Source organism: Pleurodeles waltl, chromosome 6 (genome assembly GCF_031143425.1).
Source record: "Pleurodeles waltl isolate 20211129_DDA chromosome 6, aPleWal1.hap1.20221129, whole genome shotgun sequence".
NCBI lineage: Eukaryota > Metazoa > Chordata > Amphibia > Caudata > Salamandridae > Pleurodeles > Pleurodeles waltl.
This window is the reverse complement of record NC_090445.1, coordinates 1,701,804,650-1,701,825,929: the sequence shown is the minus strand read 5'-3', so window position 1 is coordinate 1,701,825,929 and position 21,280 is coordinate 1,701,804,650. Positions and strand designations below refer to the sequence as shown.

Sequence of the window (21,280 nt, the reverse complement as noted above, 5' to 3'; positions counted from 1 at the left end):
GAACACATCCCTCTACCAGGACAAGTGACATAACAGAGGAACACATCCTCTACCCAGACAAGTGACATAACATAGGAACACAGCCTCTACCCAGACAAGTGACATAACACAGGAACACATCCCTCTACCAGGACAAGTGACATAACACAGGAACACATCCCCTCTACCAGGACAAGTGACATAACAGAGGAACTCAGCCCTCTACCAGGACAGGTGACATAACACAGCAGTGGCGGCCCGTCCTTTAGGGCGGAGGGGCCACGCCCCCCCACCTTTTGCCCCTCATGAAGAGTGTCTGTCAGGCTGAACAAAGCTCAACCTGACAGACACTCTTCATGTTCAGGACAGGCAGCCAGGAGCAGACATGCGTGATTTGTGCAGACTTCTGGCTGCCTGAGCTGAACTTTGCTGGGCTGAGGAGGTCACAGCTCCTATGAGCGTGACCTCCTCCACCCAGCAAAGGTGCCTCGAGGCCCTCCCCTAGGTGATGAGGAAAGCACCACCCAGTGTGTGTGATGTTTTAAAATGAATGCTTGGTGCGTGGGTGCATGTTTGAATGGTATGAGTGTTGTTAATGAGGTGCGTGCGTGCGTGCGTGACTGTGTGTGAAAGAATGTGTGTGTGTGTGTGCCTCGCCCCGCCCCCCTCCTTCCTAAAGCTGCCAGCCGCCACTGTAACACAGAAACACATCCCTTTATCAGGACAGGTGACATAACACAGGAACACAGCCCTCCACCAGGACAAGTGACATAACACAGGAACACAACCCTCTACCAGAACAAGTGACATAACACAGGAACACACCCTCTACCAGGACAAGTGACATAACACAGGAAAACAACCCTGTACCAGGACAAGGGATATAACACAGGAACACAACCCTCTACGAGGACAAGAGGCATAACACAGGACACAGCCCTCTACGAGGACAAGTGACATAACACAGGAACACAACACTCTACCAGGACTAGTGACATAACACAGAAGCACAACCCTCTCCCAGTGGCATAACACAGGAACATAACCCTGTATCAGGGCAAGTGGCTTAACACAGGAATACAACCCTCTACCAGGACTAGTGACATAACACAGGAACACAGCCCTCTACCAGGACAAGTGACATAACACAGGAACACAGCCCCCTACCAGAACAAGTGACATAACACAGGAACACAACCTTCTACCAGAACAAGTGAAATAACACAGGAACACAACCCTCTACCAGGACTAGTGACATAACACAGGAACACCGCCCTCTACCAGAACAAGTGACATAACACAGTAACACAACCCTCTACCAGGACTAGTGACATAACACAGGAACACAGCCCTTTGCCAGGACAAGTGACATAACACAGGAACACAACCCTCTATCAGGACAAGTGACATAACACAGGAACACAACCTTCTACCAGGACTGGAGACATAACACAGGAACGCAACCCTCCACCAGAACAAGTGACATAACACAAAAACACAGCCCTCTATCAGGACAGGTGGCATAATACAGGAACACAGCCCTCTACCAGGACAGGTGACATAACACAGGAACACTACCCTCCACCAGGACAGGTGACATAACACAGAAACACTACCCTCCACCAGGACTGGAGACATAACTGTCTCCACAGAATTTCTAAGTCCAGATCATCTTGATGACGCTAGAGAGAGACTTACCTCTCTCAGTAACTGAAACCCTCCTGTTACACGCTGGGTGAGACATACCTGACCTAGTAATCCTCACCTTTCTATTCCAAGCTAGGGTGAGACACGCATTATCTGATAGCTCAAACCCTCCTATTCAGGACACAGGTGAGATATGTTTTCTGATAATTCACACCCTGCCATTCCAGGATAGGGTGAGACATACCTCAACTGATAAACCACTCCACCTATTCCAAGTTAGGGTTAAACGTACCTCACCTGATAACTCATTCCCTCATATTCCATGACAGGGTGAGACATACCTCAACTGATAAACCATGCCTTCCTATTCCAAGTTAGGGTTAAACGTACCTCACCGATAACTAAAACCCTCATATTCCATGATAGGGTGAGACCTATCTCTACTGATAACTCAGACCCTTCTGTTTCGGACTTGGATGAGGCATCCCTTTTTTGATAACTCACACCGTACTATTCCAGGGTGAAATGTGACATACCTCACCTGATAATTCACACCCTCCTATTCCAGGATAGGGTGAGACGTACCTCAACTGATAAACCACGCCTTCTATTTCAAGATATGGCGAGACATACCTCACCTGTTAACTCACTCCCTCTTATTCCAGGCTGGGGTGAGAAATACCCACCTGATAACTCACCCTCCTATTTCAAGATAGGATGAGACTTGCCTCACTTGATTAACCACATCTTCCTAATCCAAGATAGGATGAGATACACATCTTTCAACAGCTGACACCCTCTTATATCAGGCTGATGGGAGGCATACCTCACCTGATAAACCACGCCGCCTATTCCAAGTTAGAGTAAGACATATCCCTCACCTGAAAACTCACACCCACAAACCCCAGGACAGGACAAGGCCTTTCCAACCAGCCTTATTTTCCATCGCTATAGGAGTTTGAGAACTACCTACAGGAACTAGTGCAGTAACTTTCACTTATATGGCAATTCTCCATTGCACAGCAGAATATCCATACATCCTGTGCAATCTTAAACGTGAAATTACCAGACCAGTAATTCCCCATCACTCTAAATGAGGGTCATATTTGGGAAATGTCTTCTGTCCACATCCAGTGACCTGGGAACATGGGGTTGTCCCCCACCTCTCAACTCCCCTGTCTTCCCTCCAAGCAGTGAAAGTTTCTGTCCTCACCTCATTTACATTCTCGCGCGTCAAACACACTCATCTTTGACTTCAGCCACTTTCTCCACTCAGCCTGTCTCCGGGTCTTTGACTCTCTCTGCCTGAGGTGGGTTCTCTTCTTTGTACTTTCTCCATGGATCGAGCTTCACTGCAGCTTTACAAATTCTGACCCCCGTGGTTCGTGAGGTGTCTGAGGGGAGCTGGGGGGGAGTGTTAGAAGAATGGGAGACTGTAGAACAGAAGGAAGTAAGAGATTGCAGATCAGAGTCGAAGAAAAGCATGAGAGTTTACTCCCTCAAACCTCCCGGTCGCAAACCTCCCAACCTACAAATGGCTTTAGTAAAGCTTTTTAATACCTAAGTAACTTATCTTTGCTTCTGACAGAACACGTTAAGGAGTGAGAAGCAGAACATTGAATCTGAGTTTGAAAAACTGAGGCGGCTGCTGAAAGAAAATGAGCAGATACAACACAGGAGGTTGGAGGAGATGGAGAAGAAACTTACCATGATAGAAAGTTCCAATGTCGCCAAATTGTCCAGTGAAATCACCTCTCTCAGTGCCCTGATAATGGAAATAGAAAAGATGTGTGAGGCGCCTGCGTGGGAGCTCCTGAAGGTGAGACACTGTTCGGTAAATACTGCACAATAAGTAAGAGCTTGAGCATAACGAGCATGATCTCCTGATGGGGTCAATGCACAGGGAGCCTGCCCTCTGCAGGCACACAGCTTCTTTACAGGAATGTGATATTAACAATAAGTCTTCCCCCAGGAAACAAAGAAACAATAACCACACTTAAGATATTCCATGTCAGTACTCCGAGGTACTTTCTTTGAGTACCAGGATGCCTGGCAACCATTAATGATTCTGTACAGAGGGCCCAGCTTTCCTTAAGAAAGGTAGGAATGTGGAGGACGGTTTTAGGCATCTGCCCTACTCCTCCTGGGCACCTGCCTTTTCTCTCCTGAGATACAAATGCCAGGGATTGCACCCTGCTGTAGGGCATTCTGATGCATACTTTTGACTCTTTGTTGCCACACAGGGTGGTTGCTGGAGGTGCCACAGTCCCTTGCGGTGTTCAAAGGGTAGTGACGCACGTTCCACATCAGTAGATCCTTCCAACGTCCATAACGTCACCTAGGCTGCACTGGTTGTGGAGCCTTCAACTCTGCAGAGAAGCTCCTGTGATTGGGTGGGTCACAGTTGTAGGAAGAAAGCCTCTTTCTGTTTGTGAGTATATGTCAGGGTGTTTTTACTGTCTCACTGGGATCCTGCAAGCCAGGACACCAGTGTTCATAGTTTGTGGCCTATATGTGTCCCCTGTGTGGTGCCTAACTGTATCACTGAGGCTCTTCTAACCAGAACCTCAGTGTTTATGCTCTCTCTGCTTTTAGAATTGTCACTTCAGGCTAGTGACCATTTTCACCAATTCTGATTGGCACACTGGAACACCCTTATAATTCCATAGTATATGGTACCTAGGTACCCAGGGTATTGGGGTTCCAGGAGATCCCTATGGGCTGCAGCATTTCTTTTGACCAATTGGGAGCTCAGACAATTCTTACACAGGACTGTCACTGCAGCCTGAGTGAAATAACATCCATGTTATTTCACAGCCATTTTACACTGCACTTAAGTAACTTATAAGTCACCTATATGTCTAACCCTCACCTATTGAAGGTTAGGTGCAAAGTTACTAAGTGTGAGGGCACTCTGGCACTAGCCAAGGTGCCCCCACATTGTTCAAGGCAATTTCCCCAGACTTTGTGAGTGCGGGGACACCATTACACACGTGCAATACATATAGGTCAATACCTATCAGTAGCTTCACAATGGTAACTCCGAATATGGCAAAGTAACATGTCTAAGATCATGGAATTGCCCCCCCCATGCCAAATCTGGTATTGGGGTGCCAATCCCATGCATCCCCGGGGCTCCAGCATGGACCCCGGGTACTGCCAAACCAGCTCTCTGGGGTTTTGTCTGCAGCTACCGCTGCTGCCAACCCACAGACAGGCTTGTGCCCTCCTGGGTTCCAGCCCAGTCCCAGGAAGGCAGAACAAAGGATTTCCTCTGGGAGAGGGTGTTACACCCTCTCCCTTTAGAAATAGGTGTTAAGGGCTGGGGAGAAGCAGCCTCCCCCAGCCTCTGGAAATGCTTTGAAGGGCACAGATGGTGCCCTCCTTGCATAAGCTACTCTACACCGGTTCAGGGATCCCCCAGCCCCTGCTCTGGCATGAAACTGGACAAAGGAAAGGGGCGTGACCACTCTCCTGTCCATCACCACCCCAGGGGTGGTGCCCAGAGCTCGTCCAGGGTGTCCCAGACCTCTGCCATCTTGAATGCAGAGCTGTGAGGGCACAATGGAGGCCTCTGAGTGGCCAGTGCCAGCAGGTGACGTCAGAGACCCCTCCTGATAGATGCTTACCTGGCTAGGTGGCCAATCCTCCTCTGAGGGCTATTTAGGGTCTCTCCTCTGGGTTTCTCTTCAGATAACGAATGCAAGAGCTCGCCAGAATTCCTCTGCATCTCCCTCTTCGACTTCTGCCAAGGATCGACCGCTGACTGCTCCAGGACGCCTGCAAAACTGCAACAAAGTAGCAAGATGACTACCAGCAACATTGTAGCGCCTAATCCTGATGGCTTTCTCGACTGTTTCCTGGTGATGCATGCTCTGAGGGCTGTCTGCCTTCAACCTGCATTGGAAGCCAAGAAGAAATCTCCCGTGGGTCGACGGACTCTTCCCCCTGCTAACGCAGGCACCAAACTTCTGCATCACCGGTCCTCTGGGTCCCCTCTCATTTCGACGAACATGGTCCCGGGAACACAGGAGCTGGATCCCAGTGACCCCGACAGTCCAGTGGTCCTTCTGTCCAAATTTGGTGGAGGTAAGTCCTTGCCTCCCCAAGCCAGACAGTAAATCTGTGTACTGCGTGAGCTGCAGCTGCTAGGGCTTCTGAGCACTTTGGCAAAAAATCCTTTGTGCACAGCATAGCCCAGGTCCCCAGCACTCCGTCCTGCACTGCTCAACTCGCTGAGTTGACCACCAACTTCGTGGGACCCTCTTTTGTAGTGTTGAGACAACAGCTGTGCTCAGATTTTGTGAACACCTGTTCAAGTACTTCTGCAGGTGCAGCCTGCTTCTGCATGGGCTCTTTGTGCTGCTGAGTGCCCCCTCTGTCTCCTCCTCCAAGAGGCGACCTCCTGGTCCTTCCTGGGCCCGGGCAGCACCCATTTTCTTCAACTGCAACATCTGCAGCTAGCAAAGCCTGTTTGTGGTCTTTCTGCGTGAAATCAACTCTGCATCCTCCAGCACACCGTGGGACATCTTGTGTGTAAAGGAGACGTTCCTGGCATCTTCCGTTGTTGCAGAATCTTCAGCTTCTTCCACCCGGAGGCAGCCCTTTTGCACCTTCATCTGGGGTTTAGTGGGCTCCAGCCCCCCCTGGACACTTGTGTGACTCTTTGTCTTGGTCCCCTTCCCTTACAGGTCCTCAGGTCCAGGAATCCGTCTTTAGTGCTTTGCAGTCAGTTGTTGCCTTTGCAGAATCCCCTATCACGACTTAGTGTGTTTCTGTGGAAGTAGGGTAACTTTACTCCTACTTTTCAGGGTCTTGGGGTGGCGTATTGTAGGAGGCTGGCCTGGCTTATAGTGGGTACCCTGTGGTACTTACACCCTGTGCCAGGTCCAGTTATCCCTTATTAGTAGAATAGAGGTGTTTCTAGCAGCTTAGGCTGATAGAAGGTAGCTATGGCAAAGCAGCTTAGGCTGAACTAGGAGACATGCAAAGCTCCTACTATACCACTTTTATCATATGCACAATATCATAAGAAAACACAATACTCAGAGTTACTAAAAATAAAGGTACTTTATTTTTATGACAATATGCCACAAGTATCTCAGTGAGTACCATCAGTAAGAAGGTAAGTAATATACTCAAGTTATATGTACACAAACCCAAAACAGGTAAGTAAGAGTCAGAAAAGTAATGCAAACAGTGTAGAATTACAATAGGTTGCAATAGGCAAACATAGGTCTAGGGGCAACACAAACCATATACTCCAAAAGTGGAATGTGAATCACGAATGGACCCCAGACCTATGGGAGCTTGTAGAGGGTCGCTGGGACTGTAAGAAAACAGCCAGGATGTCCAAGATACCCGACCCCAAGACCCTGAAAAGTAGGAGTAAAGTACACCTACTACCCCAAAAGGACACAATAATCGTGATAGGGGGATTCTGCAAGAACCACAAACACCAGCAAAGCACTGAAGACGGATTCCTGGACCTGAGGACCTGCAAGGCAAGGGGACCAAGTCCAAGACTCGCGATAGTGTCCGGGGGGGCAGGAGCCCATAAAACCCCAGATGAAGGTGAAAGGAAGCTGCCTCCGGATGGAAGAAGCTTGGAATTTTGAAACGACGAAGAGGACTAGGAACTTCTCCTTTAGATGGAAGATGTCCCACATCGCGATGAAGGTTGCAGAAGTGTTCCCACACAGAAATACTGCAAACAAGCCTTTCTAGCTGCAAGGGTCGCAGTAGAGGTTTTTGGGTGCTGCTGGGGACCTGGAAGGACCAGGATGTCGCCCCTTGGAGGAGGAGACAGAGGGGGTGCTCAGCAACTCAGAGAGCCCCCGCAGAAGCAGGCAGCACCCACAAAAGTACCCGAACAGGCACTTAGAAGATTTGTGAACCGGAGCTGGCTCAGAGTCACAAAGGAGGGTTCCACGACGCCGGAGGCCAACTCAGAGGGTTGAGCACTGCAGGACAGAGTGCTGGGGACCCACACTAGGCTGTGCACGAAGGAAATCCTGTAAGAGTGCAAGGAGCCGGAGCATCAGCAAATCACACAGTACACAGGTTTGCAGTCTATCGTGTGGAGGCAAGGACTTGCTCCACCAAACTTGGACTGAAGAATCGCTGGACTGTGGGAGACACTTGGATAGAGTTCCTGTGTTCCAGGGACCACGCTCATCAGGATGAGAGGGGACCCAGAGGACCGGTGATGCAGTCTTTTGGTGCCGGCGTTAGCAGGGGGAAGAGTCCGTCGACCCACAGTAGATTTCTTCTTGGCTGCCAGTGCAGGGTGAAGGCAGGTGACCCCCAGAGCATGCACCACCAGGAAACAGTTGAGAAAGCCAGCAGGATGAGGCGCTACATTGTTGCTGGTAGTCGTCTTGCTACTTTGTTGCAGTTTTGCAGGCGTCCTGGAGCAGTCAGCAGTCGATCCTTGCCAGAAGTTGAAGGGGGAAGTGCAGAGGAACTCTGGTGAGCTCTTGCAATCGTTATCTGAAGAATTCCCCAGAGGAGAGACCCTAAATAGCCAGAAAAGGAGGTTTGGTTATCAAGAAAGGAGGATTTGCTACCAAGAGAGGTAAGAGCCTATCAGAGGGGGTCTCTGATGTCACCTGCTGGCACTGGCCACTCACAGCAGTCCAGTGTGCCCCCAAAACCTCTGTTTCCAAGGTGGTAGAGGTCTGGGACACACTGTAGGAGCTCTGGGCACCTCCCCTGGGAGGTGCAGTTCAGGGGAGTGATCACTCCCCTTTCCTTTGTCCAGTTTTGTGCCAGAGCAGGGCTGAGGGATCCCTGAACCGGTGTAGACTGGCTTATGCAGATATGGGCACCATCTGTGCCCATCAAAGCATTTCCAGAGGCTGGGGGAGGCTACTCCTCCCCACCCCTTCACACCTATTTCCAAAGGGAGAGGGTGTAACACCCTCCCTCAGAGGAAATCCTTTGTTCTTCCTTCCTGGGCCAGGGCTGCCTGGACCCCAGGAGGGCAGAATCCTGTCTGAGGGGTTGGCAGCAGCTGCAGTGGAAACCCCGGAAAGGCAGTTTGGCAATACCCGTGTTCTGTGCTAGAGACCCAGGGTATCATGGAATTGTCACCCCAATACCAGAATGGTATTGGGGTGTCAATTCCATGATCTTAGACATGTTACATGGCCATATTCGGAGTTACCATTGTGACGCTATACATAGGTAGTGACCTATGTATATTGCACACGTGTAATGGTGTCCCCGCACTCACAAAGTCCGGGGAATTTGCCCTGAATGATGTAGGGGCACCTTGGATAGTGCCAGGGTGCCCTCACACTAAGTAACTTTGCACCCAACCTTCACCAGGTGAAGGCTAGACATATAGGTGACTTATAAGTTACTTAAGTGGAGTGGTAAATGGCTGTGAAATAACGTGGACGTTATTTCAGGCAGGCTACACTGGCAGGCCTGTGTAAGAATTGTCAGAGCTCCCTATGGGTGGCAAAAGAAATGCTGCAGCCCATAGGGATCTCCTGGAACCCCAATACGCTGGGTACCTAAGTACCATATACAAGGGAATTATATGGGTGTACCAGTGTGCCAATGAGAATTGGTAAATTTAGTCACTAGCCAGCAGTGACAAATTTAGAAAGCAGAGAGAGCATAAACACTGAGGTTCTGGTTAGCAGAGCCTCAGTGATACAGTTAGGCACCACACAGAGAACACATACAGGCCACAAACATATGAGCGCTGCGGTCCTGGCTAGCAGGATCCCAGTGACACATAACAACCACACTGACAACATAGGGTTTTCACTAAGAGCACTGGGCCCTTGCTAGCAGGATCCCAGTGAGACAGTGAAAACACCCTGACATATACTCACAAACAGGCCAAAAGTGGGGGTAACAAGGCTAGAAAGAGGCTACCTTCCTACAGGTATCTTGGACATCCTTAGTGTTTTCTTACACTCGCAGCGACCCTCTATACATTGCACTAGGCCTGGGGTCCATTTGTGGTTCGCATTCCACTTTTGGAGTATATGGTTTGTGTTGCCCCTAGGCCTATTGCTTCCTATTGTATTCTACAGTGTTTGCACTAGTTTTCTGACTGTTTACTTACCTGATTTTGGTTTGTGTGTATATTTTGTGTATTTTACTTATCTCCTAAGGGACTATGGGGGTTATTCCAACTTTGGAGGAGGTGTTAATCCGTCCCAAAAGTGACGGAAAAGTGACGGATTTACCACCAGCCGTATTACGAGTCCATTATATCCTATGGAACTCGTAATACGGCTGGTGGTATATCCGTCACTTTACCGTCACTTTTGGGACGGATTAACACTCCTCCAAAGTTGGAATAACCCCCTATATCCTCTGAGATATTTTTGGCACATTGTCACTAAAATAAAGTACCTTTATTTTTAGTAACTCTAAGTATTGTGTTTCTTATGATATTGAACTATATGATATAAGTTGTATAGTAGGAGCTTTGCATGTCTTCTAGTTCAGCCTAAGCTGCTCTGCTATAGCTACCTCTATCAGCCTAAGCTGCTATAACACTACTAATCTACTAATAAGGGATAACTGGACCTGGCACAAGGTGTAAGTACCATCAGGTACCCACTATAAGCCAGGCCAGCCTCCTACAACAGTTCCTTGTTCTTCCTGGGTGGCGGTGATCACCTTTCCAAGATGGCTTCCTCCTTCAGGGCACTGTTTGAATACTCCTTCTGCTCATACCTCCTGCTCAGGTCACTCTTCTAGTATCACTTCTGCTTGTACTTCTTCCTCCTGCAGCAGACTTTTCAAGTACGGCTTCTGCTCATATTTCCTCCTGCAGGGCCCTCCTCTAGTACCTCGTCTGCTCATACCTCCTCCTGTAGGGCACTCTGCTAGTACCCCTTCTGTTTGTATCTCACCCTCCTTCAGAGCACTCTTCTAGTACCTCTTCTGCTCATACCTCCACCTGTAGTGAACACTTCTAGTAACTCTTCTGTTCATACCTCCTCCTGCAGGACACTCTTCTAGTACCCCTTCTGCCCGTACCTCCTCCTGCAGAGCACTCTTCTAGCACCCCTTCACATACCTCATCCTCCACAGGGAACTCTTTAGTACCTCTTCTGTTTATACCTCCTCCTTCAATTAACACTTCTAGTACCTCTTCCGTTCATACCTCGTCCTGCAGTGCCCTCTTCTAGTGTCCCTTTGGCTCGTACCTCCCTCAGCAGGGCCCTCTTCTATTACCTCATCCTCCTTCAGGGCCCTCTTCTGCTCGTACCTCGTCCTGCATGGCATTCTTCTAGTATCCCTTCTGTTCGAACCTCACCCCCTTTCAGGGCACTCTTCTAGTACCTCTTCTGCTCATACCTCCTCCTGCAATGCACACTTCTGGTACCTCTTCTGCTCAAACATCCTCCTGCTGGGCACTCTTCTAGTACCTCTTCTGCTCGTACCTCCTCCTGCAGGGCACTCTTCTAGTACCCCTCCTGTTTGTACCTCATCCTCCTTCAGGGCACTCTTCTAGTACCCCTTCTGTTCATACCTCCTGATGCAGTGAACACTTCTAGTACCCCTTGTGTTCGTACCTCCTCCTGTAGCGCACTCTTCTACTACCCTTTCTGCTCATACCTCTTCCTGCAGTGAACACTTATAGAACCTCTTCCATTTGTATCTTGTCCTTCAGGGCCCTCTTCTAGTACCCCTCCTGCTCGTACCTCACCCTCCTTCAGGGCCCTCGGCTAGTAACCCTTCTGTTCGTACCTCATCCTCCTTCAGAGCACTCTTAAAGTAACTCTTCTGTTCATACCTCCTCCTGCAATGAACAATTCTAGTACCTCTTCCGTTCATACATTGTCCTGCAGTGCCCTCTTCTAGTGCCCCTTCGGCTTGTACCTCCTGCAGCAGGTCCCTCTTCTAGTACCTCTTTTGTTCACACCTCATCCTCCTTCAGGACACTCTTCTAGTACCTCTTCTGCCCGTACCTCTTCCTGCAATACACACTTCTGGTAACTCTTCCGTTCGTACCTCCTCCTGCAGGGCGCTGTTCTAGTACCTCTTCTGTTCTCACCTCTTCCTCCTTCAGGACACTCTTCTAGTACCTCTTCTGCTCGTACCTCCTCCTGCAATACACACTTCTGGTACCTCTTCCGCCCGTACCACCTCCTGCAGGACACTCTTCTAATACCCCTTCTGGTTCTACCTCCTCCTGCAGGGCACTCTTCTAGTACCCCTTCTGTTTGTACCTCATCCTCCTTCAGGGCACTCTTCTAGCACCCCTTCTGCTCGTACCTCCTGATGCAGTGAACACTTCTAGTACCCCTTCTGTTCGTACCTCCTCCTGTAGCGCACTCTTCTACTACCCTTTCTGCTCATACCTCTTCCTGCAGTGAACACTTCTAGAACCTCTTCCATTTGTACCTTGTCCTTCAGGGCCCTCTTCTGGTACCCCTTCTGCTCGTACCTCACCCTCCTTCAGGGCCCTCGGCTAGTAACCCTTCTGTACGTACCTCATCCTCCTTCAGGGCACTCTTAAAGTAACCCTTCTGTTCGTACCTCATTCTCCTTCAGGGCACTCTTCTAGTAACTCTTCTGCTTGTACCTCGTCCTGCAGGGCACCCTTCTAGTACCCCTTCTGTCCGTACCACATCCTCTTTCAGGGCACTTTTCTAGTACCACTTCTGCTCATACCGCCTACTTTAATGCACACTTCTGGTACCTCTTCTGTTCGTACCTCCTCCTGCAGGGCACTCTTCTACTTCTTCTTCTGCTTATACCTCCTCCTGCAGGGCACTCTTGTAGTACCTCTTCTGCTCATATCTTCTCCTGCAGTGAACACTTCTAGTACCTCTTCTGTCTGTACCTTCTCCTGTAGGACCCTCTTCTAGTACCCCTTCTGCTCATACCTCCTGATACCTCTTCCGTTCGTACCTCACCCTTCTTCGGGGCACTCCTCTAGTACCTCTTCCATTCATACCTCATCCTGCAGTGCCCTCTTCTAGTGCCCCTTTGGCTCGTACCTCCCTCATCAGGGCCCTCTTCTAGTACCTCTTCTGCTCATACCTCATCCTCCTTCAGGGCACTCTTTAAGTACCTCTTCTGCTCATACCTCCTGCAGCAGGTCTAGTACTCCTTATGCCCGTACCTCCTCCTGTAGGGCACACTTCTGGTACCCCTTCTGCTTGTACCTCCTCCTGCAGGGCACTCTGATAGTACCTCTTCTGTTCGTACCTCGTCCTCCTTCAGGGCATTCTTCTACTGCCCTTCTGTTCATACCTCATGCTCCTTCAGGGCACTCATCTCGTACCTCTTCTGCTCATACCTCCTCCTACAGTGAACACTTCTACTACCTCTCCCGTTCGTAACTTGTCTTGCAGGGCCCTCTTCGATTAACATTCTGCTCATACCTCTTGCTGTCAGGCCCTCTTAGAGTACACCTTCTGCACGTACCACCTCCTGCAGGGCACTCTTCTGGTACCCCTTTTGTTCGTACCTCTTCCTCCTATAGGGAATTCTTCTAGTACCCCTCCTGTTCGTACCTCATCCTCCTTCAGGGCACTCTTCTTGTACCTCTTCTGTTCGTACCTCATCCTCCATCAGAGCACACTTCTAATACCGCTTCTGTTCGTACCTCATCCTCCTTCAGGGCACTCTTCTTGTACCTCTTCTGTTTGTACCTCATCCTCCTTCAGGGCACTCTTCTAGTACCTCTTCTGTTCGAACCTCATACTACTTCAGGGCACTCTTCTAGTACCTCTTCTGTTCGTACCTCATCCTTCCTCAGGGCACTCTTCTAGTACCTCTTCTGCTTGTACCTCCTCCTACAGGGCACTCTTCTAGTACCTCTTCTGTTCGTACCTCATCCTCCTTCAGGACACTCTTCTAGTACCTCTTCTGTTCGTACCTCATCCTTCCTCACAGCACTCTTCTAGTACCTCTTCTGTTCGTACCTCATCCTCCTTCAGGGGCACTCTTCTAGTACCTCTTCTGTTCATACCTCATGCTCCTTCAGGACACTCTTCTAGTACCTCTTCTGTTTGTACCTCATCCTCCTTCAGGACACTCTTATAGTAACTCTTCTGTTTGTACCTCATCCTTCCTCAGGGCACTCTTCTAGTACCTCTTCTGTTCATACCTCATCCTCCTTCAGAACACTCTTCTAGTACCTCTTATGTTTGTACCTCATCCTCCTTCAGGGCACACTTCTACTGCCCTTCTGCTCGTACCTCCTGCTGCAGGGCACTCTCCGAATGCCCCTTTGCTCATTGCATTGGACTCTTGCTGCAAGATGGGCCCAAGTTCATTGCACAACGCCTTATTCATCAGACATTTGCGCTGATGACTTCAGAAGGCAGCCGCCTCCCCTGGAGAGTGCAGTTCAACAGTTACCTCACTCCCACAGGCAGCTCCTCCATTCTCTAAGGAGCCACTGCTCTCTCGCAGGGCTCCTGTCCAGGTTGTCCCGACCTGGGGTGGAAGCCGGCAATCACTGAACCTGGCTCTGGGCCTCAAGTATTTCTCTCCAAGCAACTCATTGTGGTTCTTCACTGTGGTCAAAGGGACACTTGGCCACTGACCTGAGTTTCTGGTCACTATTTATCCTAGTTTTGCAGACATGGATGTGTATTCCAGAGATACATCTCTGGAGCTGGTTTTAGACGGGTTCTGACATTTTATATATTGGAACAGACTGGTCAGGGTAAAGTTTTTTAAACTCAAGTTTGGAAGAAGGGATGGACCTGGGTGTGCTGTGAGAGGGAATCTGAGACAAAGGCTCAAGAGAGAGAGAGGCCTTCCTCCTCAGCTGCTCCACAAAACTCTCTGCCTTAACTCCTCTTTAACAAATGGAGCAGGAAACAGGCTGGGGTTGTTGCTTTAAAGAATCATCTGTGTCCCTTATTCCTTTCATAGGAAACTCGTCCACTTCGAAGGACTTCAGGAATGTTTCCACAATCCAGGTCACTCTGGGGCAGGCACTGTCCATTCTCCATCTTATGTACCATCCACACATGGGACATCCAAAATGGAGTCTGGCCTGCATATTTTAGAGCACAACAGACACGCTTCGCTCTCACCCTAATCCACACACGCAACATGCATTGTGCACTCACTCTCTCCATACATGTCCACCTTAATCATATAACTTGTCCTTAGCAACCTACTCAGATCCCCTTAGCCTATCTATCCAAGGGCAGCACCCTTACACTAAAAGCCATGCACTACAGGTGCAGTTCACAGTACAATTTTACCAGAGCTTGGGGTGGGTGTGACTTCATTAGGAAGGCTCACAGCGCAGCAGAGGTCCAAGTAAAAATGTGGCGAAAAAGAAGAAAAATCAGAGGGGCTTATTTACAAGCCCCGTGTGCTGCCGGTGCCTCGCTTTTTATATGGGAAAAAGTGACGCACCGATGGCACAAGGGCCTTGTAAATAAGCCCCAGAGTTTTGATGGATAGAGATCTTGGGCCTCATTCACGAGTCCCGTGCGCCACCGGTGCGTCACTTTTTATATGGGAAAAAGTGATGGACTGATGGCACAAGGGGCTTGTAAATAAGCCCCAGAGTTTTGATGGATAGAGATCGTGGGCCTCATTTACAAGTCCTGTGCGCTGCTGGTGCGTCACTTTTTATATTGGAAAAAGTGACGCACCAGTGGCACAAGGGGCTTGTAAATAAGCCCCAGAGGTTTGATGGATAGAGATCGTGGGCCTCATTTACAAGTCCTGTGCGCTGCTGGTGCGTCACTTTTTATATGGGAAAAAGTGAAGCACCGGTGGCGCAAGGGGCTTGTAAATAAGCCCCAGAGTTTTGATGGATAGAGATCGTGGGCCTCATTTACAAGTCCTGTGCACTGCTGGTGCGTCACTTTTTATATTGGAAAAAGTGACGCACCAGTGGCGCAGGTGGCTTGTAAATAAGCCCCAGAGTTTTGAAGGATAGAGACCGTGGGCCTCATTTTTGAGTCCCGTGCACCGCTGGTGCGTTGCTTTTTATATGGGAAAAAGTGACGCACCAGTGGCACAAGGGGCTTGTAAATAAGCCCCAGAGTTTTGAAGGATAAAGACTGTGGGCCTCATTTATGAGTCCCGTGGCACAGGGCAGGGCAGCAAGTGCCTCACGGCTCCACCCTGCGCCACCGAGAAAAGTCACAAATGTGCTGTATCTGCAAGATACAGCACATTTCTGTTCTCTACCCCTGCGCTGGTGCACAAATTGCTGCGTATCACCAAAGCAAGCACCCATGCACCATGGTGCAAGTGTGCCTGCATTGTGGGGATGACTGTTTTTGTGCAGGAATGGACACCTTCATGCAAAAATCAATCACAAGAGGTGTTTTTTTCTCTTTTTATGTATGTTGCACAATGCAGCACACATAAAAAGAGGAATAATGGGGAGAAATAAATATATTTATCCTGTTATGTCACTCTTACGCCACCCCTGAGGCGGCGTAGGAATCTGGGGCCAGATGTAGGAAAAAAGCAAATTGCGACTTGCAATTTGCGAGTCTGTGCGACTCGCAAATTGCAAGTCGCAATTTGGTATGCAGAAAGGTGTCTCAGACACCTTCTGCGACTCGCAATGGGGTCGCAAAGACCCACCTCATAAATATTTATGAGGTGGGTCGCAGTTTGCGACCCCATTGCGAGTATAGGCACTCGCTAACATGGAGGCCTGCTGACGTCAGCAGGCCTCCATGTTAGCGACCTGCCTTTTAAATAAAGCATTTTTTTTTTTTTTTTAAGTGCAGCCCGTTTTCCTCACAGGAAAACGAGCTGCATTTCCAAAAAATCCGAAACCTTTAGTTTCGGATTTTTCAGGGCAGGGAGTGGTCGCTTGGACCACTCCCTGCCCTGAAAAAATAATATGGGTTCCATTCACAAAGGGGAAGGGGTCCCATGGGGACCCCTTCCCGTTTGCGAGTGGGTCACCATCCACTTCAAGTGGATGGTAACTGCGACTCCATTTGCGACCGCGTACGTAGGGCAGTTGTACAGGTGATGAAAAGGGCTCCTTATGCCGCAGACATGGGTATCTGGATCCTCGCCCCTTCTGCGCAGATGGCACAAACAATGCCAGTGGCCCGAAGGCAGGAGGGGGCTGCATAATGCTTTCAGATCTTCACCCTGAGGGTAGATGTATTACCTGGCAGGAGGCTCAGGAGTTGTTTCACCTGGGTACAGGCCAATCTTTACAGTACGCGAAGGTGGCAGCAACGGCTAGACAGCTCTGACCTTAATGTCCAGAGGCTCCGGAGCTGTCTCACAACCTGGTCACCCTGCTGGGTATGGCGGGGCTGCAAGCCTTGCAGGGTCTCACTGAGGGCCCCCTAGCTCCACGGGATTGGGTGAACATACATGCAGGCGTGAGGGATGTGGCTGTGAGCACCCGATTTAAACAAATCCAATATAATTTCATACACATGACCCATCTATCCCCTAGGCTCCTACATGCAATATTCCCCTCTAGAGACCAGAGATGCAATGCAGATTTCCTGGATTTTATTCACATGGGGTGGCACTGCTGTCTAGTAAAAGGTTTTTGGACAGAGGTCCTTGCTCAATTGAGACAGGCCGCTAATTGGGCGATCCCGCAAACGGGTGAGAGGTGTCTCTTGGGCACCTCCAGGTGAACCCATAGAGGAAACTCAGCAGACGATACTCCCTCTTAGGCCTGACGGTATCAAAACAATGCATGGCAATCCACTGGCCGCATGCCAAGCCCCAGACTGGAAATCTTGGGAGACGGACACGGCGGAGTGGGCGGGAGCAGAAGAAAAACCCTTAAGGAGGACGAGGAAAGATGAAAGGGCTCTGGAAGTCCTGGTGGGTTGGGCAGGGATGACTCGGACTCTGCTTGCATATCAGTGCACAGAGTGAGCGCTCCTTATCACAGCCAAAAGGCCATGGATGAACTCAGGAGGAGGGGAAGTTAGAGTTCTATGTCGTACTAGATGTTGCATAACTATGAACTACTGCTATTTGAAAACTACCAATGTGGTCAATATTGAGCTATGTGTTACTGTGCGCCTTCCGTGGAAGCTTAGGGGTGTGGGGGGTGGGAGCGGGTGGAGAGTTACAATTGCTGTATATTGCCTTTACCTGAATATGTCTTTGGGGGGTGGCTGTTAGTACATGTAGTTTTACCTCCTGTGATGGTTTATACTGGGGTAAATTATAACAACATAAAATGGATTTGTATTTATATCACTACTTCATCTGCTGAAACAAAAAAACATGAAAAACAAACAGAAACAGACAATGCAGTGTCATGTGACCCATTTACCACAGACTCTGACAACATTCAGAATATAATAGACTGTCTTGGTTCTTGTGAACCAATTCAGAACATGGCACATTGTGGCACGTGCCTCCTTTCAAACTATGAACATGAGGTCCCATTCATAATATCAGAGACTGCTGTGCCATATGGCCCTGTTCAGAGTGTCATGTAATCTGTCACCTGACCCCATTCAGAGCATCAGAATGTGCAGTGTTACCTAACATCTTTCAGAATATGACATTATGTGATGTCATTGTGCCCAATTAGCATATCGGTTTCTGCCGCATCATGTGACCTCGTTGAGGCTATCACAGAGTGTGCTGAGTCATGTGATCCCACAATGTGTGCTTTTCCACAATACCAACTTCAGAATATCACACTGTGCTGAGACACGTGATCCCACACTGTGTGCTGTACCACATGACCCATTTCAGAATATTACAGACTGTGCTGAGTCATGTGATCCCACAGTGTGTACTGTACCACGTGACCCATTTCAGTATATTACAGACTGTGCTGAGTCATAGCCCACGATGTGTGCTGTACCACGTGACCCATTTCAGAATATTACAGACTGTGCTGAGTCACGTGATCCCATACTGTGTGCTGTACCACGTGACCCACTTCAGAATATTACAGACTGTGCTGAGTCATACCCCACGGTGTGTGCTATAACACGTGACCCAGTTCAGAACATTACAGACGGTGCTTAGTCATATGATCCCATGGTGTGTGCTGCTCCACGTGACCCACTTCAGAATATTGCAGACTGTGCTGAGTCATGTGATCCCATGGCGCGTGCTGTGCCACGTGACCCAGTTCAGAATATTACAGACTGTGCTGAGTCATGTGATCCCACGGTGCGTCCTGTGCCATGTGACCTGATTCAGGATATTACAGACTGTGTTTAGTTATGTGATCTCACGGTTGTGCTGTACCACATGACCCACTTCAGAACATTACAGACTGCACTGAGTCATGTGATCCCAAGGTGCGTTCTGTGCCACGTGTCAACTTCAGAATATTACAGACTGTGCTTAGTCATGTGATCCCACGGTGCGTGCTGTGCCACGTGTGATCCCACGGTGCATTCTGTGCCACGTGACCAACTTCAGAATATTACAGACTGTGACAGGTCGGGGGAAGTCTTCTAAACAGAGATATTTGGAAGTGATTAATGAATCTTAGATTTACCAAAACACATTTCACTCCTAAAGTACTGCCATATTATAAAATATTCACTGGAAACTGATTTCTCTCTGTTTGTTTCTCTATTTTGCAGGATGCCGGAAGCACCCTGAGCAGGTAAGGATGGTTTATTATTATCCTCCTTTCAGTGTGTAAGGAGCAGGTCTGGCTGCTGCAACGTGTAAGGACAGTACTGAGCTCACACAAACTCACTCTTCTGCAAAACAACACGAAGCAGAATCTTATCCCTTCGATATTTATCTGCAGGCCTGTGGAAACTGAACTCCAATCTTTAGAAAACTTTAAACTGTACCAAGACTCTTCTTGGTCTCAGAATCCTCAAAATATACATGTGTTCTTTGAAACCCTTCATTTTGTGTTCAGAAACTTTCAGAAAAATCGCCCTGTATCATAATTAAACTCCACAGTGTACTCAAAACACCTCTGAATCCCCTGAAATACCCCTTGAGTCCTGATAAATCTCCCTTGCGCCCTCAGAAAACTCCTTTTGAGTCCTGAAAAAAATTAGTTATTGCTTAAAAAATAAAACTTCTGTCTTTGTAAAGCTTCTTTAAATCTTGTAAACCTACTTGAAGTACTACAAAAAGTGCACTGAGCCCACAACAAACTCCAGTGCATTCCAGGAAAACCCTACAAGTTTTCCTTTATTGGGAGTTGTCCAAAAACCCCTTCAAATGTTCCTATCAACCCAATCCTCAAAACATCTCTTTAGTACCTCCAAATATGACTGTAAGTTAATTAAAACCATGTCCAGACCGCACTCTCCAGTTAGCTTCCTCCTGTCCGAGGAGCTCTCGTCCAGTTCTCGTAACCTTCACTGTAACCCTCAGAGCTGCTCTTAGTCCTAAGAAAGCGCCTCCACACTGCAGTGACTTCCCTCGACCCAACCTCTTGACACCTCACTTCAATCCTCAAACCTCTGCCCACGTCATTGACTACTCATTCTAGCCAGCACATCATCTCCAAGTCCTCAGTGACTTCCTTCCACTCCATCCTCTTAAAGCCTCATCCTCAAACCTCTGTCTAGGTCACTGCCCACCCATTCTAGCCAGCACATCATCTCCAAGTCCTCAGTGACTTCCCTGCACTCCATCCTCTTAAAGTCTCATCCTCAAACCTCTGTCCAGGATACAGACCACCCATACTAGCCAGTATATCCTCTCCAAGTCCTCAGTGACTTCCCTCCACTCCATCCTCTTGATGCCTCACTTCAATCCTCAAACATCTGTCCAGGTCACTGACCACCCATTCTAGCCAGCACATCATCTCCAAGTCCTCAGTGACTTCCCTGCACTCCATCCTCTTAAAGCCTCATCCTCAAACCCTTGTACAGGTCACTGCCCACCCATTCGAGCCAGTATATCATCTCCAAGTCCTCAGTGACTTCCCTCCACTCCATCCTCTTAAAGCCTCATCCTCAAACCTCTGTCCACGTCATTGACCACCCATTCTAGCCAGCACATCATCTCCAAGTCCTCAGTGACTTCCCTCCACACCATCCTGTTAAAGCCCCATCCTCAAACCCTTGTACAGGTCACTGCCCACCCATTCTAGTCAGTATATCATCTCCAAGTCCTCAGTGACTTCCCTGCACTCCATCCTCTTAAAGCCTCATCCTCAAACCTCTGTCCAGGTCACTGCCCACCCATTCTAGCCAGTATACCATCTCCAAGTCCTCAGTGACTTCCCTCCACTCCATCCTCTTAAAGCCTCATCCTCAAATCTCTGTCCAGGTCACTGCCCACCCATTCTAGCCAGCACATCATCTCCAAGTCCTCCGTGACTTCCCTCCACTCCATCCTCTTAAAGCCTCATCCTCAAACCTCTGTCCAGGATACAGACCACCCATTCTAGCCAGTATATCATCTCCAAGTCCTCAGTGACTTCCCTGCACTCCATCCTCTTTAAGCCTCATCCTCAAACCTCTGTCCAGGTCACTGCCCACCCATTCTAGCCAGTATATCATCCCCAAGCCCTTAGTGACTTCCCTCCACTCCATCCTCTTAAAGCCTCATCCTCAAACCCTTGTACAGGTCACTGCCCACCCATTCTAGCCACAATATCCTCTCCAAGTCCTCAGTGACTTCCTTCCACTCCATCCTCTTAAAGCCTCATCCTCAAACCTCTCTCCAGGTCACTGCCCACCCATTCAAGCCACAATATCCTCTCCAAGTCCTCAGTGACTCCCCTCTACTCCATCTTCTT

At 49.0% G+C, this 21,280-nt stretch overlaps 1 protein-coding gene across 1 annotated transcript in view; it reads left to right on the top strand.

Moving 5' to 3' along the window:
- Positions 1 to 21,280, top strand: part of LOC138301815 (E3 ubiquitin-protein ligase TRIM39-like) — a 91,127-nt gene that overhangs the window by 18,158 nt on the left and 51,689 nt on the right. The window contains exons 3-4 of the mRNA XM_069242314.1: positions 3,215 to 3,445; positions 19,149 to 19,171. Coding sequence (XP_069098415.1) covers positions 3,215 to 3,445; positions 19,149 to 19,171 — 254 coding nt within the window. The remainder of the gene's footprint in view (positions 1 to 3,214; positions 3,446 to 19,148; positions 19,172 to 21,280) is intronic.